The 27,500-nt window shown below is 40.2% G+C and overlaps 1 protein-coding gene across 5 annotated transcripts in view; it reads right to left on the bottom strand.

The window, feature by feature from the left end:
• Nucleotides 1-27,500, bottom strand: part of ptpn3 (protein tyrosine phosphatase non-receptor type 3) — a 73,092-nt gene that overhangs the window by 28,179 nt on the left and 17,413 nt on the right. For all 5 annotated transcript variants that reach the window (XM_062062859.1, XM_062062860.1, XM_062062856.1 and 2 more), the window contains 17 exons: nt 24,636-24,680; nt 24,493-24,545; nt 22,929-23,046; nt 22,751-22,838; nt 22,566-22,654; nt 22,435-22,498; nt 20,057-20,259; nt 19,863-19,988; nt 19,617-19,778; nt 18,098-18,170; nt 17,926-18,000; nt 17,803-17,859; nt 15,827-15,983; nt 15,549-15,718; nt 13,196-13,286; nt 13,038-13,099; nt 12,814-12,960 (listed from right to left, as the gene is read on the bottom strand). In XM_062062859.1, the coding sequence (XP_061918843.1) occupies nt 12,814-12,960; nt 13,038-13,099; nt 13,196-13,286; nt 15,549-15,718; nt 15,827-15,983; nt 17,803-17,859; nt 17,926-18,000; nt 18,098-18,170; nt 19,617-19,778; nt 19,863-19,988; nt 20,057-20,259; nt 22,435-22,498; nt 22,566-22,654; nt 22,751-22,838; nt 22,929-23,046; nt 24,493-24,545; nt 24,636-24,680 (1,780 nt within the window). The remainder of the gene's footprint in view (nt 1-12,813; nt 12,961-13,037; nt 13,100-13,195; nt 13,287-15,548; nt 15,719-15,826; nt 15,984-17,802; nt 17,860-17,925; nt 18,001-18,097; nt 18,171-19,616; nt 19,779-19,862; nt 19,989-20,056; nt 20,260-22,434; nt 22,499-22,565; nt 22,655-22,750; nt 22,839-22,928; nt 23,047-24,492; nt 24,546-24,635; nt 24,681-27,500) is intronic.

The raw sequence follows: 27,500 nt of genomic DNA, 5'->3' as shown, positions 1-27,500 counted from the left end.
TGCCAGACTGATGACAAAACAACACCACTCCTATAGTGGCCACTCCTCCAGAGGGATGAGACAATCTTCAGGGGAGTTGTGGCGACCTTCAAATAAGATTGAAACACTAGCTGGCGCCATCAAAAACCCCATGCCACATTATCAGTTTGTCAATCAGCATTTTATAGTAGTTATTGTAGTCTTTAAGACAAAATAAATACTAATCAATATTACTAAGGATGTTCTGATCAGGGATTTATTCTGCCGATCATCCATTAGTGAGATTGTCCGATACCAATACCGATACCTATCTCTTGACTGCATAAACTTAAATGTATTCATTTATGGTAAGTTGTATTGACAGTTTAACAATATCAACACAATATTTTAACTAGTTCTTTATTCTTTGTTATTACATAAAATTGTTTGAGCAAAACAAAGTCTAAGGTTATACATCTCTTTGTGATGGACAATTCCATATGCATTTAGATACATGGGTTATGATACGATTAAAAAATTATGTATTTTAAAAATGGAACGATTTGATCAGATTCATACAGTATACTGTACATACAATTTGATTCATTCATTAGATTTTTTCTTTTTTTTTATAATGTCCTACCCAGCTTCTCGGGCAAATCATATAGCAGATGTAGATGCCCATATCGGCTGTTCAGATTTACTTTACAAAAGAGAAGTGTAGGATACTTCTCTTGTTGCCTTACTTGTATTTTGACTTTATTAAATGTATTTATATTATCATTTGGTGCAGCCGGGCCGGAGCAGGAGGGGATAGAAAGAGAGAAAAAGGAAGACAGAGAGACAAAAACAACAACAGCAAACACAACAACAACAACAACAACAGAGCAACATCAGCAAGTACGACATGTACAAATATGATGGTAAAAGTAATAGCAAATAAGCAGTTAGCGAAAATAAAAAAAGAGTACAGAAATGACAATGAGCATTATTACACTAAAAATGGAGCAATATGAATACCAATAGAAATAGTGCTATTGATAATAAACAATACCAATACTTTACCTTTATTATCAACAATACAATTGTTCAAATGCAACAATACATATACGTAATGATAACTTGAGATACGAAAGAATGCAGAAAAATGGAGGGGAAGAAAGAGAAGCAACCTACATTAACCTTGTAGATTGTTATAGTAACAATAGGTTAAGCTTTGTCAGTGTGCCATGTGTTATACCCAGTTTACCCTAGGGCAACAACGTTAATATATGTTTGATGAAACGTGATTATGTGCATGAGTGTATGTGTGCATATGTACTTGTATATGTACAGTATGTGTATATGTGTGTACAGCGAATGTATATGTACAGTATGTGTATACAGTATGTGTGTTTGAACAGTGAATGTATATGTACAGTATGTGTATGTGTGTTTGTACAGTGAATGTATATGTACAGTATATGTATGTGTGTGTTTGTACAGTGAATGTATATGTGTAGTGTGTGTATGTGTGTGTTTGTACAGTGAGTGTATATGTACAGTATGTGTATATGTATGTTTTTACAGTGAATGTATATGTACAGTATGTGCATACAGTATGTTTGTTTAATGAATGTGCGTGTGAATGTACGAACTTTGAGTGTGTAAATATGTACTGTATTTATTTGTATATGTATGTGGGAGCGTAGGTACCTATGTATGTCTGTATGTATGTGTGTGAGTATATGTGAATTTGCATGTACAATACATTTGACTCCCAGTGTGTGCGGGAGCCAGAGTACGGCCCAAGGCTCCCCGAGAGCCCATCCCACAAACAGTAGGTGTTGTGCCCAGGGAACCAGGGGCCACCGCCCCCACGCAGCCAAGCCGGACAGCGACAGGAACCCCAGAGCCTGGCCCCACCGCGCCGCCCACAAGGGCCAGCAGCAGGCCGCAGACAGACGCACCCGGCAGAGGACAAGGCACGAGAAAAGCAGGGGGCAGCCAGACCCCAAGCCAGCGAGAGACCACACCCCACACGGACAGAAAGACGGGACGCCCCGCCCGAGGGGCCCGGAGACCCCCCGCAACCGGACAGGAAGACCGCCCCCCGCCCCACCGGCAACCGGGCCCCCACGAGCCCCCCCCCGGAGAGCGCGGCGAGGCCAGCCCACGGCCACCCCACCCAATCCGGCCGCCACAGGACCACCCAGCACGGGACCCCAACGATGGAGATGGAACAACCAGCAACCGCCCCGCCGAGTCCCCCCCTGAGGTAGGGGAAATAAATAAATAAATACATAATAATAATAATAATAATAATAATAAAATATATTAAAAAATAAGAATAAATAAATAATTAAATCTATTAATTAAAAATAAAAAATAAAAAATAAAGAATTAAAAGAAGATCACAGACATGCTGACACACAAGGTCGCTACCCCAACAACTGGCCGACTCGCAGCACCTCGGAATACCCTGCAGCACCAAGCTACCACAGTAGACGCAGGGACCAGACCCAGCAGGCCCCAACCAAGACGGGCACCCGGAAGGGATGGACGGTGGGACCCAGGAGCTCCAGACACGCAGTCCGGATGCAGTAGCCTGAGGCGCAGACCCCCACCCGACAGGCAGGCCCAGAACGTACCCCCAGAAATATACATACATATATATATACATACACATAAACATACACATGTACACATACACACACATACACATGCATACACATACACATATATATACATACATACACACACACACACACACACACACACACACACACACACACACACACACACACACACATATACACAGTTTGTCAGCCCCGACAACCACCACGCGCGCGCGCTGCCACCAGTCACAACATCAGCCACCCCCCTGCACCAGACCCAGCAGCCACGGGCGCCCACACCACAAACAAACGGCAGCAGACACAGCAGCCACAACACCCCCAGACAGCCAGCACCATCCAATCAAATCAAAGCGATCAAAAAAAAAACCGCGACCTGCAACCACACGCCAACAGGATCACAGAGACCAGCCATTCATTCGATTTAAAAAAATGTAATGTACACATTTATCTGATTTACAGCACATACGCTAATAACAACACATTAAACCAATACGTTTGCTGTTTGCACATGTTTATTCTCTGATTCTAAAATGCCGAAAACCAGAGGAAATCAGACTGATGCGGAACCCGAACTGTCTATGGCGTCTTTGACCACTCTGCTCGAGTCCCATCGGGAATCTCTAGCCAAAGATTTCAAAACTTCGCTCGCAGCTATAGAGAGCAAACTGGACGAAGTACAAGCCACAGTGTCTGCGAACTCTGCCAAACTTCAAAATCTTGAGATTACGGCTAATGACCTGGAGAGCCGCGTGCAAACGCTGGAAACATCCATTACAGCACTAGCAGGCAAAAATTCCAAACTGGCAGTCAAAGTTTTGGACCTTGAGTCCCGCAGCCGCCGCAATAACATCAGAATAATTGGCTTACCTGAATCCATTGAGGGTCCACAACCTACTGCTTTCTTCTCCAACATGCTGGTGGAAGTCTTCAGCGACATACTGGACTCCCCACCCGAATGCGAGCGCGCCCACAGGTCCCTCGCCCCCAAACCTCCAGCAGGCCAGCGACCGAGACCGGTTATCATCAAGCTCCTTAGGTTCCAGGAAAAGGACGCGATTATCCGGGAGGCGAGGTCCAAGAGAGGAAAGCTGAAGTTCCGTGGTCACTCTATCTTGGTCTTTGAGGATTATCCACCCGAAGTTGTCGATCAGCGAAAGGAATACAGCGATGTCATGTCGAAGCTCTTCAAGCTAGGTCTCAGACCTGCCCTGCGCTACCCGGCCAAACTTTCCATCATGGTGGAGACAGGCAGGAGATCCCTCTCCTCGGTCGATGAGGCTAAGGCATTCATCGCGACCCGAGCCGCTAGCTGCAACTTGGGTGTTGAGCCAGCTACTGAGGCGAAAAAACGGCTAACGTGACTTGCTACACGGTAAGGCTAATGTTAGCTAGCTAGCTAACACACCTTAACTTTCTCGGAGTAGAGTAATGTTGACATTAACATACATCTCTCCTAACTTATCTACCAGCCCACGCCTTCGCGTTGCGCTTTAAAGTCAACATGTACAATCGCATGCGTTGATGTTCCTCATATTCTTCACAGCGTTTGTTGCTGTTTTGGTTTTCTCTGAAGTGAGATTAGCGCAGGCTACACCTGGCTCTGATACACACGTGACATTCTTGTTATTGTTTTGGTCTCGTATTGGCCGTAAATTCTTTTTACCCCACGGGGTGGCGCTTATGTGCCTCTGAACTGGTCCAAAACCTGACAGCTAGTTGGGACCTCTCCCTTTTGATAGGAACTTTTACGTTTTCGTGGGACTCATACGCCCGTCGGGGTGACTACGCGTGACATTTGGTGGGTTGGTGACGGGTTGGGGAGGTGCGTGAATGTTTATTTTTCTCAGCATGTCACATTGAAGGGGATTGATGCGATCCTATGCTAAATGGAAGCAACATTTTCCAGTATGTATGGTACGAGTGTGTGTGAATGGGAGTGTCCATGTATGAGTATTTACTGTTTGAATGCCATCCCAGCAGGCAACCCTGACTACTTTCATATATTATTTTATGGGTTTTGAAGACCTTGACACAGTTGGAGATTTATAGCACTGTATTGGTATTGAGAATAATATAAACTGCAATGTCTATGACCCTGAGCAATTAAAGTCCTTATATGATCTTTATAATTACTCATTTTTACATTTGAATATTAGAAGCCTGAATAAACATCACACTGATTTAGCTTTTCTACTTTCCAATATGAGCTGTATGTTTGACTTTATTGCCTGTAGTGAATCGTGGCTTTCTGATTCCTCTTATATTGATCTGTTTGGACTGGATGGATACAATTTTCATGCAAAAAATAGACCTAGTGGAAGAGGTGGAGGTGTGTGCCTCTATGTCCGGAACAATCTTCATGCCAAAGTATGCAACATCACCCTAGAAGACGATCTCTGTGAATCCTTGTTCATGGAGATGAACAACAAAGGAAAAAAGTTAATTGTTGGAGTACTCTATCGTCCTCCTGACTCACCTCTTGACACTTTTCTTTCCAAATTGGATGAACTATTACTCAGTCTAAATAAACTAAACAAAAACTGTATCCTTCTTGGAGACTGTAATATTGATATTTCCAAGGACGATGGAGCAAAACTGAACTTTATCAACACGTTACATTCCTCTTCCTTCTTCCCCACCATCAATAAGTTCACTCGAGTCACAGATGCCTCTAAAACAATAATCGATAACATTATTACCAACATCCGTAATACAAAGCTTGTGACAGGGGTGGTGCAATCCGATATCACAGACCACTTTCCCATAATACTATTCTTTGACTCTGACAAAACTCCCCCCCCCCCCCCTCCCATCTCCTAAAGGTAAAACCAAAATACTCAACAATACAACTCTACAACACCTAAATAATAATCTGCTTGCCAGGCAATGGGACTCTGTGTTTAATTGCACCTGTCCCGAAGTTGCATGCGAAAACCTGATTAAAATGATTCAGGATGCTATTCAGGAAACAATCCCTGAAAAAACTATCAAAAATCATACCACAGAAAAAAATCCCTGGATTACAAGGGGGATCTTAAAGTCCATCAGACAAAAGAATAAACTCTACAAATGTTTTATTTCGAACCCTACCACAGTCAACAAAGAAAAATACACAAATTATAGAAATAAATTAACTCATATTATCAGCAAAAGTAAGCGCAATTATTATTCTGAACTATTACAAGCATCGCAGGGGGATTGTAGGAGAACATGGAACGTGTTGAATACTGTTCTCAACAAGGGACATAAGGCCCCTGTTGTTCCGGATACAGGATCAAATAGGGCTGATCTTGCCAATAGTTTCAATACCTTTTTTGCTTCTATTGAGGAAAACCTATCTAGTAAAATAAGTCAACTTCCGGGGTATTCCTTTAAAGAATTTTTATCAGGCAACTACCCTAGCTCCTTTTTCATGCAACCAACCGACATCAATGAGCTTTATACGATCATTATGGACCTAAAGTCATCACATACAGCTGGAGTGGACGGGATATGTAGCAAAATCTTGAAAGCCATAGCAAATGTGATCACAAATCCTCTTTGTCACTGTATAAACCTGTCACTTAGTGCTGGCATTGTACCCAAAATGTCCAAAGTGGCAAAAGTAATCCCAATTTTTAAATCAGGTGATAAAAACGATATGAACAATTATAGGCCAATTTCAATTTTACCAACATTTTCAAAATTTTTTGAGAAAGTGGTCTATAACCGACTGAATGGCTTTCTGGAAAAACTAGATATCCTTGTCCCCTCCCAATATGGTTTTCGTAAAAAAAAGTACCACCTGTATGGCTATACTCGACCTCTTGGAAAAGGTCAATGACTGTATAGGAGAAGGAAAATGTGGTATTGGTATTTTTTTGGATCTGTCCAAGGCCTTTGACACAATAGACTTTGAGATTTTATTATATAAGCTATACCACTATGGTGTCAGAGGGGTACCTCTCGATTGGTTTCGTTCCTACCTATGCGGAAGGCAACAATGTGTATTCGTCAATGATCACAATTCACCCTGTATGACCATAAATTATGGGGTTCCCCAGGGATCCATCTTGGGGCCTCTCCTTTTTATCCTATATATAAATGATTTTGTAAACTCCTCCGAAACTTTTAATATGATAATTTTTGCTGATGATACAAATTTGTTTACCTCACATAGGAGCCTCCACGATCTACAAGAAACTGTCAATTCAGAGCTTGTGAAAGTGGATTCCTGGTTCAAATGCAATGAGCTCTCACTTAATGTTAATAAAACAAATGTTATTCTATTTCATTCTAATAAAAACCGGACAAATACTGAGCACTGCCATGTCAATATCAATGGGCAGGAAATACAGAGAGTGTACTCCACAAAATTCCTGGGGGTCATCATTGACGAATACCTCAAATTCAAATGTCACATTAGCCATCTGTTAAACAAATTATCTAAATATGTTGGCCTGTTCTTTCACCTTCGTCATTATCTTCCTCTGTATGCTCTACTTACCCTATATAAAACTCTCTTTGAACCACATCTAAACTACTGTAATGTCATCTGGTGTAACACCTTCCCTACCTACCTTCACAAATTAGAATCTATGCAAAAGAAAATCATACGGGCCCTATCATGGTCCAAGTTTAATGCCCCCACTCGACATCTATTTCATAAATATAATCTCTTAAGACTGACAGAATTCAATATTCATCAAAATGCTTGTTTAACCTATCAAGTCATTCACAGGCTGAATCCTAGGCTCTGTAGCTTGGTTCCTATCTACCATCCCCAGCATGCCCACAACACTCGTAACTTAGATCTGATATCAGGTAAACATCGTCTACTGGCTTGTACCGATCGAAGTGTTGTATGCAGGGGACCTAAGATTTGGAACCGGCTTAATGAGAGCCTTAAGATACGGTATCCATTCTCCAACTTCAAAAAGAAACTGAAAACTTACCTATTAACCACCTATCTCTAATGCCTCATGTGGGGTTGACTACTGTTGGGTTTTGCATGGTCGAATGAATGTATGTGTGTATGTGTATGCGTACTTTAGTACTATCATATTGTGTTTATCCATAGCGTTGTTGTTTTTTTTTTTGTTTTTTTTTGTTTTTTGTTGTTGTTGTAGTGCTTGCTACCATTTTTCATCATGCCATATATAAACTGTCCTCTGGTCCCCCTGTCAAAAGCTTCTTCTAGCTTATTTGGGGGACCCTTTCACTTACCAATACCTTTACATGATATTCACTACTATTGCAATTGTTGTATGGTATTGTGAATAAAACTTGAAACTTGAAACTTGAAACAAAAAAATTCCTAATTGTCCATACTACAAATTTGGTAATTGATCCAATAGGGCAGTATTGGTCATACTAATACTGAAACTTAAAATGTTTAACATCATTTAATGATTACATTTTTGATCACAATTATCATCAGACAAAAACACAGGGTGGTAGTGTAACAATATCAATTAAATATTTAAATTATTTCGTACTGTTGGCTCTGATATAAATTCTTTGGTTTTTGCCCTGAAAGTCTTTCTGTGTTCAGGGACTTATTTCCTGAGATTGTAAATAAAAACAATAAAGATTTAGTGATACTGATGTTACTGTATTATTGACCATATAATACTTGGTATTGTTACTATGTACATTTATGTTGCTCCCATTGGTCCCCATTGCTGTGAGCTTAACAGCTTTGCTCTGTGGAGGAACATTAGCCGCTACTGCTATTTACACCTACCGGTATTCTCTTCAGTAAGGTAAGCTAACAGAACATGCGCATGAATCATTTCGCAGACATTCCTGGCTCTTGCATTGTTTTTTAAAGATAAACCGTCAACTGGTTGCTAGTCCATGTTTCTACAGTCGATTAACCTAAAGAAACATAACTGATTTTTATTGATTGTAGTGGCTGCTACTGGTGCTGCCGAATTGCTCGCTTGTCGCTCGCTTGCATCAGTTTATCGCTCACAACCATAGTGTCAGCAAGAGTCATTGGCAACAAAAGGCATTGATCGGCAATAGCCATCATGTACTTGCCAATCGATTGACACATCCCTAAATAATACACACACTAATAAATACAACTTGTGTAAGTAAGTACTATTAATAAATAGTGGTACCTTAACTTACAAGTATGCCAACTTATATTATGAATGAACCGTGTAAAAACATTCGGTCCTACTCGCCATGCAACAGTCCACAGCCAGAAATGGAAACAACCCTGCCATCCAACCACGAGAAATAAAGAAAGCGAGTGCAAAGGAGAGAGCCAAAAAGAAACAACCGATCAAAAACATGGGGGTGTCGCTGACCCGGCGCGACACCCTCAAACTTTTTTTGTCATTCCCCACTTTGGACAAGGGGGAGTTTTCAAGCCCCACCTTCCCCCATCTCCCCAACAGAACGCTAATGCCAAGCTTAACATTTTCAAATGTATTGAACATCAAGTAACATCAAGTTGTATACATTCAAACTCAATAACATAAAATAACATCAAGTTCAATAATAAATAAAATAACTGTGCAGCTGTGGTATAACTTGCATCAAGTTCAATAATAAATAAAATAACTTGCATCAAGTTCAATAATAAATAAAACAAAAGTGTTAACTTGCATCAAGTTCAATAATAAATCAAATAAAATTGTTATAACTTGCATCAAGTTCAATAATAAATCAAATAAAAGTGCCACTTTGCAATCTTTGCAACAAAAAAAATAAAGGAGGAGCTATGCATTTGGCAAGACAGGTAAGGTGAACATGAGTTTTACAGTACTCCAGCATTAGTGGCTGCAATGAGCCTGTTTTGCACTGCACAGCTTTTCAAATCGGGGTTGCAGGCTTGACACTGCCACTCTTAGCCTGCTACCCATCCGCGCGAAAGTTTGTTCCGCTTAGCCCCGCCCCCATTAGTTACTGTTGCTATGTCTGTCAAACTTTCGCTCCTACCTAGACATTTAAAGCCTACAGGAAAAATAAGTAATTTACATTTATTTATATAGCGGATTTCACAGACAGAATCACAAAGTGATTTACAGTGTGTATAGAAAATGAAAGCATAGTAAAAAAAAAATAATCTAAGAATATAATAAAAAAAAAAAATTTTTAAGTGAAATTTCCTCCCGTTCCTCGCGCCCCACCTGTCATGTCTCTATTCCCCACCAGTGGGGCGCGCCCCACACTTTGAGAAACGCTGCCCTAAGGACACTACATTGAAGCAGAAGCCATCCAGAATGAAAATAAGGAGAACCTACCGATAGTCTGCTTGACGTGTTTCTGTTCGTTTTGTCTCCTAACTCTACAAACTGGACTACTACGCGTTACCCTTACTCACTGGGTCTTATGCACTGACATGCAAATCACTTGCTGTCAACTCTGACCTCCGGTCTGTCACTCAAAGACGTTGGTGTGCGACATAAACCAAAATAACAATTCCTGTTGTTAAACAGAGAAGCAGCTTGAAGGAGACATTGCATACTGTAAGTCTGCTCTCCAATGTAAATTAAACATTACTGTATAAAACTACTGTAGTTGTTTGTAGTACATTCTATCGTATTGGTTTTCAAACAACATTTATTGTTCATAAGTTAGTTTTTCGTTTTGAAAGGCATGTTACATGTTAAAGTGTTGGTGTTTTGGGGGGACCAAGGACCGATTAAATTGATTTCAGTTCATATCAATGGCCAACGTTGATTTGAGATACAAGTGTTTTGAGTTGCAAGATCGGTCATGGAACCGATTTAGCTCGTAAGTCGAGATACCATTGTAAAACACATATTTCTAAAACTACCATTAATATAAATAATAATTAATCATATTTTTTGGCCTTTATCCTTCTGATTCACTGTCAGTCTGTGTGACATAAAAATCAGTTATAGAGCATTAATATTATTATTTTTGTGAAAGTGTGAATGTGACATCAGTCATTATGAAGTAATAATCTCCTACGCCTCCTATGTTCTGCCAGTTGTAAATCACAGCAGAATTGTTATAATTGAAAAGCACATAGACACCAATTATACTTCGTTCTAATCTAGTTGCTGCTGCTTTGTTTCTTATGTTTACTTGCTGTATTGTCCTTTTTGAACAAATGTTGATGTTGCATGCACTATTAAGGGTCCACAAAAGGCTGCATTCAGAAAAATAGAAGGATGCGGCATACTACTACAGTACATTTTGTGCACTGAAGACGCTAAAGGAGGGGTGTCCAAACTACCATGTGCCCGCCAGCGTACTAAATATTATTTTCTTCTGGCTATTGTGACCAATGTCATCCAATGACCATGTGTGTAACATTGCTGCTGAATAAGCATAGAATCTATTTACATGTAGCATCCAAACAAACGTTGCCGCTACAAACAAATAAAAAACAACGCAAAGTTTACATAAATGTTCCACACAATCTCACCTGTCCTCTGTGGACATTATAAAAAATGTCTAAGCACCAAACCCACTTTAAAATTACAACCATCTATATCCTCTACAACAGTGGTCCCCAACCTTTTTGTAGCTGCGGACCGGTCAACGCTTGAAATTTTGTCCCAAATTATTTTATAAAGAAATACAATCATGTGTGCTTACGGACTGTATCCCTGCAGACTGTATTGATCTATATTGATATATAATGTATATATTGTGTTTTTTATGTTGATTTAATAAAAACATTTACATTTCTTGTGCGGCCCGGTACCAATCAGTCCGCGGACCGGTACCGGGCCGTGGCCCGGTGGTTGGGGACCACTGCTCTACAAGGCATAATGGGTAATATGCAAAACACTTTCTCTCTAAACTTTCTCTCCACACGTACCCCGTGTTTATTGCATATTTGCATTTTTCTGATTGATTACAAAACCTTAAGGAAGTCGCCAGGAAAGTAAACAAGATAGGAGTCAAACTTTCACATACTCTTATTATTTAATGTTTTATAGTTTATGTGTGGAGTTTGCATGTCCTCCCCGTGACTGCGTGGGTTCCCTCCGGGTACTCCGGCTTCCTCCCACCTCCAAAGACATGCACCTGGGGATAGGTTGATTGGCAACACTAAATTGGCCCTATGTGTGAATGTGAGTGTGAATGTTGTCTGTCTGTGTTGGCTCTGCGATGAGGTGGCGACTTGTCCGGGATGTACCTCGCCTTCCACCCGATTGTAGCTGAGATAGGCTCCAACGCCCCCCCGTGATACCGAAGGGAATAAGCAGAAGAAAATGGATGGATGGATGGATGGATAGTTTATACTTCATATTGTAGTGTTATCACAGTCTGGTGGAGGGGCGTATTCATAACAGTTACAAGTTATGTGTTGTTGTTCAGTCGGTCAGCTACAGCTTGCTTTGATTAATGATTTAGCCAACTGAAGTGTCTCTGATCATATCCTGATAATATCGTAAATCCATCCATCCATTTTCTATCACTTGTCTCTTTCTGGGTCGCAGGGGTGCTGGAGCCTATCCCAGTTGCACTCGGGCAGAAGGCGGGGTACACTCTGGACAAGTCGCCATCCTACATCTTATATTTATGTGCAAATGATCCTCACTCGCTTTGCTGATCATCAAGAAAATGTGTCGTGATCATGTGTGCGCATGCGGACGCACATGTACAACAGCGTATTGGCCATTTCCCCTGAAAAATGGGCTTTATCGCAGGTTCTACTGTATTTTTACATGTTTTGCAAACTTCCCTATCAAATGTGCAAACTTAAATTATTGGGATTGCCGATCACGTGTGAAAACAGCTGTGTAAACATACTCTCATAGTTCAGCACACTGATTTGGAATAAATAATAAAGAAACAGTTTCATATTAAAACAATAACTATAAGTTATTGTAACTTTTGTTTATACAGACCTGAGGGTAGTGTAGCGATTTAGCTATTTACAGTAATTAAGAGGGGATAGGACAGACTTTCACATAACACTACATTTGTATATTTATAGATAGACAGATAGATAGATAGATAGATAGACAGATAGATAGATAGATAGCCTGGACATCGACCATTTTTTGTAGCCAAATGAAGCACCCGAGTCAAAAAGTTTGGAAACCCCTGCGCGAAAGGCAATCTAATGGAGATCAATAAAAGCTGAGCTGCCTAAACAAACATCTTAGCCTTGTGTTATAGGTATCCTTTCCAATTAATTATCTAATTTTTTACAAATATGCCAAGTGCCTGTAAAAACCAGCTGTAGGCTGAAAATGGCCCAAAGGCCCCAGTTTTGACACCTTTGTTGTACAGAAAGAGTTGGAAGTATGCATACCCGCCCTTTCTCTGTCAGAGTTGTAAGCATGACGATGGTGTGCGACTGTTGCTCCCAAACAGTCTGCCAAAAGTCACTGCAGGTATGTGGCAATGGACCCTGAGCTGCAATGTAACGCAAACACACACCAGACACCGGAGGCACCACCTAAGAAACAAACAAACACACACGCACACAGATTTTTTATTCAATGTACATGCAAAATGGGCTACTCTAATGCGCACCGTGATGTGGCTGGCGTTAATGTAGTCCTCTCGGCCCTGGAGGGTGACTCTGGTGGCGTCATCTGCAAGCAGAGTGAGACATCAGTTCTACATCAGCCAGCTGTGGTTCAAGGGTGAATTGAGAGGTACAGATAAAGTGTGAAAGAGGAAGCACTCACAGGGTAAAATGTCCCTATAGCGATTCTTCTCCACATTCTCTGGAAGATGAGCGCAGTTGAGGGATAAGCCGTGCTTTCTCCTGTATAGATTCTGAGAATGACGAGATCACATCAACAAACATCAACTCACGACCCTAAACAAATAAAACAAATTAACCAATACAGCGGAAATTCTGGAGTCATTGAGCTTAAAAGTGATATATTTTGGAGTTTGACCTTATCTCTGGAGAAATATGCCTCAAAAGTCATACAAAACTTTAAGTTCTAACTGCTGCCAGGCATTGCAAAACACATTTGTGTTTTCTGCAATGTGTGACAATAACTAGAGAACTAGAAATAGATATGGAAAATGAGTATTCCAATTAAAAAACTAAGCATATTTTACTTTATTATACTCTCTCTACACCAGAGGTCTTCAAAAGGGGGTCGGCTACCCTTAAGGGGCCCGAAGTTTTTGGTTAATTACTTTTTTTTAATATATATGTATTTATTATATTATCTTTGTTTTTAAATATACATTAACATTGGTTTATACTGTATATGGCAGTGACATGGCCACCCTACTCACTGTACCTTGCAGGATTTTAATAAAAACATTAATAAATAATTAAACTGCTTTATTATGGTCCCACTATTGACTGGACTCTCACATTATTAGTCATATCCACTCGGCATCTGTTGCACCAGTTATTAGAGCTAAAGTTGCAAGCTTTTGATTAGCGCTGTAGGCAGCTATTAGTGGCACTATACTGTATTCTTTGAATAACTTAGTACTGCACAATAACAATGTACCTTTAGGATCAGTTGAATTTAAAACACAATTTTATACAAGATATAAAATCAGGGCTTTCCTGCTCCATCTCTACAACGATTTGGGGTCCTTGACTTGAAAAACGTTGAAGACCTGCCTTACACACTTCATTCTAGCAATTTATATAAAGCACCACTATGTTACCGCATTGCTCGGTTTCCACTACACTGCTCTGTTTGGTAAGTAGAATTTAATCATTTTAGTTTAATTAGATAGCTGGTAACGTATTTTACACTTGAATGACGATTACAAATGTTGATAGTTTTACCCTAAGAAATTGACTTCACGTAATTTTCGATTTGAATTGTGAAATTAGACCGTTGCATGCGATTCAATAAAAATCACAGATGCTGACCAACATACACTAATGGACGACAACAAATATACAAATAATACTGTACCTATAAAATGCTCGTATAGGTGACAGTATTGCTTTGCAAACACCTTCCTGTTCCCTCTCCATTTAGTGTCTGTTAAAAGTCCTCAAAGGGTAATAAGTTTTACTTTATTTTAGTTTTATGTGGCGACTTGTCCACGGTGTAGCCCGCCTTCCACCCGAATGAATCTGGGATAGGCTCCAGCATGGATGAATGGATATATGAAGGACATCTGATTTTTATACAGTAGTTTAGTGTTTCTTAACCAATTTTGAGCCATGAGCGCCCCCTCGAAGAGCGCTCAAAAATATCCTATTTTTAGCTGTGGTATGTACAGTATGGACCGCAGCGGTACTCAGTTGTAATACACTTTTCAATCACTTGTGGCAGTACTGACAATCTCAAACAAACAGAATAAGTTTGGAGCTAAAGTAATAGAGAAGTTTCTTAAGCGCAAAAATTATGACTAAAGTGATCAAGCTGTATTTTCAATTATATTTCAATTTTATTAATAGTTTATTTAAGAAACATGTATATTGTAATCATTATTAATTTAGTTCGAATGTTTTTATTTCAGTGCTGTGTAATTGTATGTAAATGTATTTTTCATCAGTTTTTCAGAGTCCCTTCTTTTGCAGTATATTTTATTGTACGGTATTTTTTTGTACTAATCTTAACATATGCTTTCATATTATTTGACAAAGTTCCTCCTTTTAAACTGTAAGTAAGTAAAATATAAATTAGTGAATATGATTAAAATGTAAGTCAGTGTTAATATTTGAGTGGGGACCCTCTGTAGTGGAAAAGCCCAAGGTCAAGAGGGTTAAGAACCCCTGCAGTTGTTAACATGCAGTATATTTATACTTGTATAACAGTTAGTAAAGATCCCTAAAAGTGCCTTTATGGTTAATAAAAGTATCATGGCGACAGCTTACACTGCAAAAAAATAATATAACAACAACTTGGAAGTCAACCAGCATCACAGAAATTATCCTGAGTCAGTTATTATCTTTGTGTTGGACCAGTGAGGATTAGGGACAACATCCCTCCTAAAGAATTAAAAGGCATTAAACGCCCTATTATGAAGAACTAAATGTGACTGGCTAAATCCTGCTTAAAATAAATACAGCTAAATACATTTTAGTGCAGTTTTTCAGTCAAATACCTCAAAGTGGAAGCACACAGTGCCAGATTGAATCCCTTTCTCCAGTTGTCGCATCGATTCGTCCAACGTCGTGACCGACTGACCAGGTGACTGCAGCCCATCTCCTTTGGAGGGGCTCGTGAGGGGGAGGACGGGAGGCAACTGCAGCAGGACCGTCGCTCGGCCAGGACCTGAAAAAAAAGACACAAACAAGTGTGTGATGGCTAGTAGAGGACGCGCAGTGTTGACACGCCGCCCCATCAGCACATTTTTCCCTAGTTGCATTTCCACCAGCAGACCTTTGCGTTTGATGAGCAGGGCCAGCTCTCGGGAATGCGACTCTCTACTGGCCCGAATGAACATGACCACCTGGTCGTGTGTGTGTTCAGAAATGTCTCGACCATTGATGAGCACCACTTGATCTCCCTCCAGCAGTTTGGGCTCACATCGGCCAGCCTAGAGATGAGTCAAGGTCACTGAACAATAAACATTTCCACTCCATACAAATCCATCCATCCATAGGAGACCATCATTGACTGTATATGAAGGTAGATGTGGCCCTGTGCTTTGCAAGGGGGCAGAAGAAACCAGAAACCTTTTATGGGTGATGACATATTTGACTTTTATGTATTCCCTAATCAAAACCTGCTTGACTAGCTGTACTGTCTGGATTCAAATGCAGTAGTGTGTTCCAATAACAGTTACTGTCGGTTGCGGAATTTACACAAATGTATTTTTTGAGAATTCATTGAAGGAGAGCAGTGGCGCAATTAACTGCAAGGGTGAAAATCAATCCTTTAATTAATTACTCTAATTACTCTTGTGTAAAAGGTTAATAAAAAACAGATTAGTAGGTAAATAGTAACCTTATAAACACTTTAAAATGCTATAGGAAAAAGTTGTAAATGATTTAGACAGTGGTTCCTTGGTTTTCGATGAAGATTATTGCCAAAAATATGTCTCGGTTTTTGAACACTCTCCTCATCGTCCAGACAAATAATCCTACACGTTGGTGACTAAGTCTCTTCAATCATTTCATCATAATTTGTATTATGTGTGGGTAGGTGGTTTATAGAAGCACATAGAATGATGAACAACTCCATACATCTGTTACCTTTCTTCTTCCAAACACTGCAATTCCATGATTCCAGTGCACTGTGTAAACCTGTGAGTGTTAGGCAAATGGGTATTCAGACATTCTGTGCTTTTTTATTGAGTTCTGTTCTTTTTTTTCATTGAGTTCAGCTTCAAAAAATACCAACCTAAGGCAAAATTAATTTTGGAGTCGCGACAGTGTGACGTGTTGTGCCTAGAAAGGTAAAGGTAAAAGTGATGTTAAATGTTATGGTAAATGGTAAATGGGTTATCCTCATATAGGGCTTTTCTACCTTCAAAGTACTCAAAGCGCTTTGACACTATTTCCACATTCACCCATTCACACACACACATTCACACACTGATGGCGGGAGCTGCCATGCAAGGCCCTAACCACGACCCCATCAGGAGCAAGGGGTAAGTGTCTGGCCCAAGGACACAACGGACATGACTAAGGTGGTGGAAGCCAGGGATCGAACCAGGAACCCTCAGGTTGCTGGCACAGCTGCTCTCGCCAACCGAGTCACGCTGGCCCCGGCGTCATTTATCCATTCCCTTCATCATTTGTATATATTATTTATACTATAATTATTCTGTATTAAGAGTTTTTGTGTAAAATTATTTCTTAAAGGAAAAATGTATACTGTTTTCAATGGACCATTTGGAACAGATTAATAACAAAAACCTGAGGAACCATTGTAAGTCAATTTTCATCATTAGTTCGGGCTTTACTATTTTAAGTTACTGGCACACATACATCTTGGCATATGCCAGTTTAATATTGCCTATATAAAAACTAACGTTCTTAATAACTAATTCATACACAATGTATAAAGCATTCATTATGTAGTACACTCATTTAAAAATGTGACATACACTTACTTAAATTCCATTAAAATTCCATGGAAACATTTAATTTGATAATTTCCCAACTTCTTAAGGCTACATGGTGGCCAAATTATTAATTAGTATTCTTTAACCAGATGGGCGTCATGCTACCCACATAACCTTAACTGTTGAATTCAGTTTGATTTCATGTTCAACTGAATATGACTTGAAACTAGTGACTGCTGCCAATAAGCAATTAAGTAAGAAAATGTTCCCAAGTAATCTGCCAGTGTCACCCACTGCTGGACATTAGAGAGATTGCTTACTGTATATATTGGCATAAAGCTCTTACCGGAGAGTCAGGTTTAACTTGGGATATGGATAAAGGAATCTTCTGGTCCACGCCACCCTATGAGGAGTTAGATGGAATAAGAATGGAGTGACGTACAACACTAACAACAATTGTGACACTTACTTTAACATTAAAGCCAAACTTGCCCTCGAGATCGGGAGTAATGCGAATTAGCAGCAGGTCGCCGTCAGACAGGGCCTGTTGAGTAAACACTCACAATAAACAAAACAAATTCACAGAATATTCATACATTCATATGGACAAATGTGCAAAATGACAGATTATGATGACAGACCTTGTTGTACACAGAGGTGTTGACACCATCATCATCTGTTGTACCGTCCTCAGATTGTAAGACACCGTCCGCCCTTCGAGAAATAAGAAACATTGAAAGACATAAGAACATCGAGGTAATTGGTGTTACTTTGGCTGTAACAAACCGCACAAGGGTAAACTTTGTTATGTTTGTGGTCCCCTAATAAGTCTATTGCAACAACAACTAAGACTCATTTGTTTGTAAAAGCATGACAGGTTTAGTCATGAAAGAGATCAGTAACAATGTAATTGTATGTGTTTGGAAAAGTGTATGATTTTACTTGCCGGATCAACAGGAATATAGCAACCATAGCAACCATAGCATCCATTTTAAAGTCATTCTGTTCTCGAAGGTCTCTCCACCGCTCAAAAACAACATTGTTTATTATTCTGTTTTTTCTACTTGCTTTCTGGTGGCTGCTTTTCTCTTTTTTTTCCCCAACCGCAATGAGGGCATGTGCATGTGAACGAGACAGTCGTACGCCAATATGTATTGAATTTATTTAGTAATTGTGAGATATCTTTTTGTACATTATATTCTTTTAAAACACAAATTATAACATATGCTAGCCGGTATTCTTCTTCTGATATTTTTTCGTTTAAAATGTTTTAATTTTGAGCCAATGACAAATAGCAGCTATAAATAAGTTCCCCTATAGCTACCTACTCTGCTTCCTGAGAAAGTGATTGTTGTTGTTTGGGGACACATATTTTCTATACCTAGTCGATTTTGCTTGCTTGGCTGCTTCAAAATAGGAAAATCAGCTTAGATGAGGCCCAGGTGGAGCAGTTCAATTGAATTTTGTTTACCATCACATCCATTCATCCATTTTCTACCGCTTATCCCCCTTGGGGTCACCATCAAATCATCCAGTCAAATATCTACCGTTCCAAAATTCAAGTCTTTTTTGATTAAAGTGAAAGTGTTTTTAAGAGTTAACACGCAACGTCATGAGAAGTGAAGTGAATTACATTTATATAGTGCTTTTTCTCAAGTGACTCAAAGCGCTTTACATTGTGAAACCCAATATCTAAGTTACATTTAAACCAGTGTGGGTGGCACTGGGAGCAGGTGGGTAAAGTGTCTTGCCCAAGGACACAACGGCAGTGACTAGCGGGGGATCGAACCTGCAACCCTCAAGTTGCTGGCACAGCTGCTCTCGCCAACCGAGTCACGCTGGCCCCGGCGTCATTTATCCATTCCCTTCATCATTTGTATATATTATTTATACTATAATTATTCTGTATTTAGAGCTTTTGTGTAAAATTATTTCTTAAAGGAAAAATGTATACTGTGGGTGGCACTGGGAGCAGGTGGGTAAAGTGTCTTGCCCAAGGACACAACGGCAGTGACTAGCGGGGGATCGAACCTGCAACCCTCAAGTTGCTGGCACGGCCGCTCTACCAACCGAGCTAGAAACCCAGCAGTTAAACTAATCATGAACTAAATATATTTTAAAGGGCCCACAGAAAGGAAAGCAAAGAGAAGAAATGCGTACTGATGTAGCGAAGCATCTCCATCGCTGTCCTTGCTGCTGCTGACTGATGCCCTGTATGTGTAGAAAACGTCTTCCCCTTCGCACACATCTTTCAGTTCGCTACTCAGCTCCATGGACGATGGTCGGATTTTGCGGATGCCGTGGCGAATGCGAGGACTCCGCCTGTCACAGAGATGCGACACCGTGGGAATATGAAAGAGTCAGATGAATTTGTAGACTCTTGCTTGGATGGAGGCTGCACAGTACCAGTTGGGGGTGTTGGGAGGTGATCGTGACGGAAGACTCTTGGTCTCAAAATATTCTGAAGAAATGGATCGCCGTAGGACAGGGTTCCACACCATGCCACCTACTACACGATGGCACACGGGACCACTTGAAATTCCAAAAATGAAAAACTTTTGAGTATTTTTGCCAAGAAAAATTACGTGTTCACAGCAGACCTTTCATTTTTACTGTATGCCAAGCCCAGGTGATGATTTATCAACTTCCTGTAAGAATGAACCGTGCTGTTGTTGTTTTTGGGGCTCTTGGCGGTCCGGTTGTAGCTAAAAAAAGAGTGATGGTCCACACTGGAGTGCCATAGGTTTTTGCAGGTCTTTGGACAGGGCAGGACCAGCGACACCATACAGTCTTGGGTCTCCCCCTGCAGCATAGCATCGGTCGAAGTCACGTGATCTCTCTATTACAGGGATAATCAACTGAATTACTATGGGGGCCACACTTCCAGAAAGCTAAGGATGGGGGGAAAGACTTCTCCCTTCGCTATTAGTCTTATTTTGTATACTGAAAAAAAATATAAACGCAACACTTTTGTTTTTGCTCCTATTTTTCATGAGTTGAACTCAAAGATTTACAATTTTTAATATATACACAAAAGACAAATATTGTTTACAAAACTGTCTAAATCAGTCTTAGTAAACTTCTTATTTGCCAAGATAATGTTTTCCAAGCATGTTTATTGCACAGGTGTGCCTTATGCTGCCCACAATAAAAGGCCACTCTGAAATGTGCAGTTTTGCTTTATAGGGGGTCTGGGGGAGTCAGAAAAGCAGTCAGTATCTGATGTGACCATCACTTGTTTCATGCAGTGCAACACATATCCTTCGCATAGAGTTGTTTAGGTTGTTGATTGTGGCCTGTGGAATGTTGGGCCACTCCTCTTCAATGGCTGTGCGAAGTTGCAGTTATTGCCAGGAATTGGAACACGCTGTCGTATATCCACAGCATCCCAAACATGCTCAATGGGTGACATGTCAGGTGAGTATGCTGGCCATGCAAGAACTGGGATGTTTTCAGCTTTGAGGAATTGTGTAGAGATCCTTGCAACATGGGAGCATGCATTGTCATGCTGCAACATGAAGTGATGGTCTCAGGTAAATGGCACAACAATAGGCCTCAGGATCTCATCACAGTATCTCTGTGCATTCAGAATGCCTTCAATAAAATGCACTTGCGTTTGTTGTCCATACCATACGCCTGCCCCCACCATAGGCCACTCGATTTGACACCACACACGCTGTCTGCCATCTGCCCTAAACAGTGAAAACTGGAATTCATCAGTAAAGAGAACACATCTCCAACGTGCCAGACACCATCGAATGTGAGCATTTGCCCACTCAAGTCGGTTACGACGACGAACTGCAGTCAGGTCGAGATCTCGATAAGGACGAGCATGAAGATGAGCTTCCCTGAGACTGTTTCTCACAGTTTGTGCATGAATTATTTGGTTATGCAAACCAATTGTTGCAGCAGCTGTCTGGGTGGCTGGGCTCAGACGATCATGGAGGTGCACCTGCTGGATGTGGTGGTCCTGGGCTGGTGTGGTTACATGTGGTCTGCGATTGTGAGATGTACTGCCAAATTCTCTTAAACGCTTTTGGAGTCGGCTTATGGTAGAGAAATTAACATTCAATTCAAAGGCAACAGCTCTAGTGGACATTCCTGCAGTCAGCATGCCAACTGCACGCTCCCTCAACTTGCGACATCTGCGGCATTGTGCTGTGTAATAAAACTGAAGAGGTATTTTATGTATATGATAAAAGTTTTAGATCTTTGAGGTTAACTCATGAAAAATGGGAGTAAAAACAAAAGTGTTGCGTTTATTTTTGTCCAGTATATATTCAGCAGAACCGGCGTCCTCTACAATAGACATTTGATTTTGGTCTATTTATTTTGTCAGAGATACAGGAGCGCTCTGTTGTTTTTAAAGACCTTCTGCAAAAAGGTGAGTCTCTCACAAGGGTTTTGAACCAAACTCACAGGCCACCAGTTGAGTAGCCTAAATGATGAAAAAGAGAGGACCTAAAATGGAACCTTGTGGAACACCACTAGTGTAACTAAAGACATTGAACAAATGACTGCATCTGGAGTAAACAAGCTACATTAATACATTTAGTTAAATAAAAAAATAGAAATTTAAATGTGTAACTTCCAAAAAGGAGAGAAGAGGAGGGTACCGGTACATGAGGGGTGCTCTGAAGAAAAACTCAGTTATGTAAATCATAAGTTAGGACACCAGCGTTCTATGTTTGCTTATAAGGTTAAAATGTAAATGCACTGCTCTGCCAATGTGTTTACAGTGGTCCAAGTTCCTCTATACAACAGGAGCATGCTAGTGTTTTTAGCAATTTGCTGCAAAAATATTTGTCTCCCAAGTATTGAACTAAACCTGGGGGCCGGTATTGGGTCCTTCCTTGGCTAGATTTGACCCCCAGGCCGCAAGTTGAATAGCCCTGCTCTACTATATGTGGCACAGACAAATACATACAGTAGGTCATGGTCATCCTAAATGATTTGCCTATCCTTAAAACATACTTACATGCTTTTGTTTGAGATGCATAAGAAAGCGTTTCCTCTTAAATGAAATCTTGATGATGTTGGCCCTGCATGGGATTATCAAATGTCATTTATAGGGCAAAACACAATCCAATTAGTGTGGCCATCACTCACCAGGGGAAGAAACTGGAGCAAATCATATTAGAGAATATTGCAACACCACTCGATGCCAAGCCCACCATTACGGGGGCATTGTTGGTGTCCTGTAAAGACACAGAGGGCAATGAGCACAGAAGGATGTTTGAAGAAGAAGTTCAAGAGCAGCATGAAGTCAGTTTCAATGTAGAAAGCTATGATACCAGGGCGCTGTGCAACTCCACTCCGTACAGCTCCAACGTCCGCGCTGTGTTGAGGAAACACAACTCTGCCTCACTTTGCTTCAGGCCCCTACATGCACACACACACCAACAATCATACAATCACATTAAAACACAAAGCACAGCAGGTGTCTGTATGGACACAGTGGAAAATAATTACTTATGCTGTGGATGCAGATCTTCCACTTTGGACAGGAAGTCGTCATTCTGTTCAGGGATGAAGTGGCACTTTGACAAGTAACCACTTTGCTGGGATGGGCCGTGATCCCCTAGCTCAGCTAAAGGTCACAGAGACACGGTCGATGTGAGATGATGCAGAATATGGATAAAAGTCTTGGAACACAGGACAAATCTAACATAAATATTCTAATTAGGGCTTCTATTCAACTAACAGCTAAGTCTCCTATAGTCACTGGTACGTGGTCTACAAAAGCAAAAAATTGCAGGTGTCTACAGTAATTAGGGCCCAGTGAAAAAAATATTAGCAAACCAGCCGTGGTTGTAGACAAACTCCTGATGTATTTTTTAAGATAACACTAGCTATTTTAAGTGGTCAGCATCCTGGGGCAGTGTCTACCTTTGCATGTCCTTTAAAGTGGTGCAACTCAGCTTGTTGGAGATAAAATAAGGGGTTTGAGAAGCCGTGTGTGTGTGTGGAGTGTGTATGTGTGTGTGTGTGTTGAGTTGAGGATATACTGGTCACATGGGTATGGGTGTGTGTGTGTGCGTAAGCACACATTTACTGAAAGGCAAAGCATGTTGCCTTACAGTCAGTGATCAGGTCAATGCAGACTTCAGCGCAAAGAAAAGTGGGTCTACTCCAACTGATGGGCTTGCTGGTAAATTACACTTCAAAACACACCCAGACGGTACTATGAATAAAACTGTTAGGATGTTTTGAACAAACAAATATTGTGCATTCAAGTCAAACATTCTAAAAGATGTTGCTGTATGACATTTGGACAATAAAATTGCATTTGTGTCGAAATATTGGGGTCTTTTGTAAAGTTATGCAAATAATTGACTCTGATTCATTTTAAATACCGTAATCAAAATGCAAAAGTGTGATTAATCTGATTTAAAAATGTTGTTTGACAGCACTAATAATAATTAATTACATAATTAAATTAATTAGGTAATAGAAGACCATATAGCCAAAAAGAGCTTTGTTTTGCTTTAAACTTGGCGGAGTGGGGTATCCCAGCTGCACTCGGTCTGAAGGCCATCTCATCGCAGGGCCAACATAGATAGACAGACAACCTTTCACAGGCACATTAACACACTAGGGCCAATTGAATCCATAGTTGTGAAAATGGTATGGTGAAGGGCTCCAGTGCACAAGGCGAGGTGCGAAAAAGCATATTAGTATTCAAGTTTAATGTGGAAGAACTATGTTAAACATCTTTGGAATCACCAAAAATATAAATTTTTAGCCACGCCATATCTCAGGTCCAACATGAGTAACCCCTAACCACTTAAATGTTGGTCGACATGGATGAATATACAAACAAAAATCCCACAAATACACTTGGAAATCATGTAGTCTTCTCATAGCAGAAGTTCCAAGTTCCATAGTTTTCTTAAATGTTCACTTCCTGCTGTCCCAATACTTTTGCCACATAAGGGAACTGAATAGGAGCTGCCGTAAACTAGAGAGCATATTCAACAGGCAGAATTGTTATTATTAAGTCATTAATCACTGGTTGCTCTGGGAGGAGACTTACACTGCACGGCATAAGAGGCCAATACGACAGCTGCGCTCAACGGGCACTGCAACCTGCCATTACCATGACACAATGCAACAACTATTAAAAGTGCACACAAATGTGGGAGGATGCTTGCGTTCAGGCTTGTAATGTGCACTAACCTGCCCTCTTTAATGTCACTCCTGATCTGGAGGAAGTAAAGGTGCCTGTAGAAACCAAACAAGAGCTACTTTATTATCATATACAGCAAGTCTATGTAAAAACGTTTTTTACAAGCTGTAAAATACAAAATAAGGAGTTTTCTGTGAGATTTGTTAAAAGGTACAAGCTTAAGAGACAGTCGTGATCCAACAATACAAGAGTTATTCACAAATCTTTGGTTTTAGAAAGATAATAATCTTCGGTATGTTGATGTTTATTATTGCATTAGTAGTACACAATAATTTTAACTGTATCACAGAATTAGGTGACTACAATAATACAAGAACAAATATACCGTATTGACTCAAATATAACTCAAAGTCAAATTGTTTGAGGACTGTTTCATGGATCACCAATAGCTCAAAATTAGCATCGTAAGAATTGTTTGACACCACCTGGATGGTTTGCATGTGTAAATGTCTGAGACTTCTTGCCTTTGCAAATACGATGTCAAGTTTGTTTTCTAGTGCAGTGGTAGCTGATGCTAGCTTTATTGAAGAGCAACTCTCTCCAAGCAAAGCTAGTGTCTCTGACCATCTTTTCTTGGTTAAGGATCGTAACACGTTAGTAACATGCTACGTTACACCGATATCAACAGTAAAGGCATTGTAATTATACTAACTTGTAATACACTTTTTTACCACTTGTGGCAATAATGACAATATCAAATAAACAGAAGAAGTCTGGAGTTAAAGTCTAGAGAAGTTTCTTAAGCGCAAAAATAATGACTAAAGTGGTTCAGTTCAGTTCCGTTCATTTATTTATTTCATCCATAAAAAATCCATCCATCCATCCATCCATCCATTTTCTACCGCTTGTCCCTTTTGGGGTCGCGGGGGGTGCTGGAGCCTATCTCAGCTGCATTCGGGCGGGAGGCGGGGTACACCCTGGACAAGTCGCCACCTCATCACAGGGCCAACACAGATAGACAGACAACATTCACACTCACATTCACACACTAGGGCCAATTTAGTGTTGCTAATCAACCTATCCCCAGGTGCATTTCTTTGGAGGTGGGAGGAAGCCGGAGTACCCGGAGGGAACCCACGCAGTCACGGGGAGAACAAGCAAACTCCACACAGAAAGATCCCGAGGCCGGTATTGAACTCAGGACTACTCAGGACCTTCATATTGTGAGGCACATGCACTAACCCCTGTTCCACCGTGCTGCCCTCATTAAAAAAAATATATAATAATTTAAAAAAAATAAAAATAGGAAATTTAAAAAATCCACATAACATTAAGGTCAATTATGAATGAAAAGGAGCAGAAAGAAGTTAAAAATGTATAATATCTGCCCCTTATTTTCACAAACACAACAATTGACTATTAATGTTGGTGACTACAAAGCCATATTTTAATTTTACAACAATTAAACCAATAATGAAGAAATAATTTATCTCAATCATATCTATCGTGGTGAAGTTCTATTGTCATTTGCACTTTATTGTATTGACAGTTTATTTAAGAAACATATACATTATTATTACTTATGCTGCGTGGGTTCCTTCCAGGTACTCCGGCTTCCTCCCACCTCCAAAGACATGCATCTGGGGGTAGGTTGATTGGCTACACTAAATTGGCCCTACTGTGTGAATGTGGTCTATCAGTGTTGGGCCCTGCGATGAAGTGGCGACTTGTCCAGGGTGTACGCCGCCTTCTGCCCGAATACAACTAGGATAGGCTCCAGCCACCCCCGCAACGCCGGGAGGGACAAGCGGTAGAAAATGGATGGATGGATAAATGATTAATTTAGTTAGAATGTATTTATTTTAGAGCTGTATTTGTAGGAGTTTTTTTAAAATGAGTTTTTATGACTCCCCTCTTTTGCAGTATATTTGAGTATTATATATTTTTGTAACCAGCCTGACCTAAGCCTTGATAATAATCTTTGTGGTTTCATATAATTTGATAAGGTTTACCCTGTTTAACTGTAAATAGGTTAAATATGATTAAAATCAGTAGTAACATTACTTATTCAGTGTTAATATACGAGTGTGACGCGGGCCTCTCAGTAGTGGAAGAGTTGGGTCCCAATTAGGGATGTCCCGATCCAGGTTTTTGCACTTCCGATCCGATACCGATATTGTTTTTGCACTTCCCATCCGATACCGATACTGACCGATACCGATACTCACCGATACTGGCCTATCCGAGCATGTATTAAAGTTTAAAGTTATTTAGCCTACTTAGTTGTCAGAATCATGTTGAAAAGGGTTTTAGTAGTCTTGATAACAACTAGCCAGCTGAATTAGGGGAGTTTGAATAATACACAATGGTTGGTAACAAGAAACTGACCTGTTTATTCAAGGATAAACACAAAATAGACCAATTTATACATGACAAACAGAAATGGCATCATTGAACTAGGGCTGGGCGATATGGCCTTTTTTTAATATTGTGATATTTTAAGGCCATATTGCAATACATGATATATATCTCAATATTTTGCCTTAGCCTTGAATTAACACTTGATGCATATAATCACAGCAGTATGATGATTCTATGTGTTTTGATTGATTGATTGAGACTTTTATTAGTAGGTTGCACAGTGAAGTACATATTCCGTACAATTGACCACTAAATGGTAACACCCGAATAAGTTTTTCAACTTGTTTAAGTCGGGGTCCACTTAAGTTGATTCATGATACAGATATATACTATCAGATAAATACCATCATCATAATATAGTCATCACACAAGATAATCACATAGAATTATTTACATTATTTATAATCCGGGGTGTGGAGGGGGGCGCCGGATGTAAGTGTCAAAAAGACAGCCAAAAGAGTTTGATATGAGAATAAATCTAAAGTTAAAATATA

Source organism: Entelurus aequoreus, linkage group LG11, assembly GCF_033978785.1.
Source record: "Entelurus aequoreus isolate RoL-2023_Sb linkage group LG11, RoL_Eaeq_v1.1, whole genome shotgun sequence".
Taxonomy (NCBI): Eukaryota; Metazoa; Chordata; class Actinopteri; order Syngnathiformes; family Syngnathidae; genus Entelurus; species Entelurus aequoreus.
The sequence above is the reverse complement of the archived record's forward strand: the minus strand, read 5'-3'. Positions and strand labels throughout refer to the sequence as shown.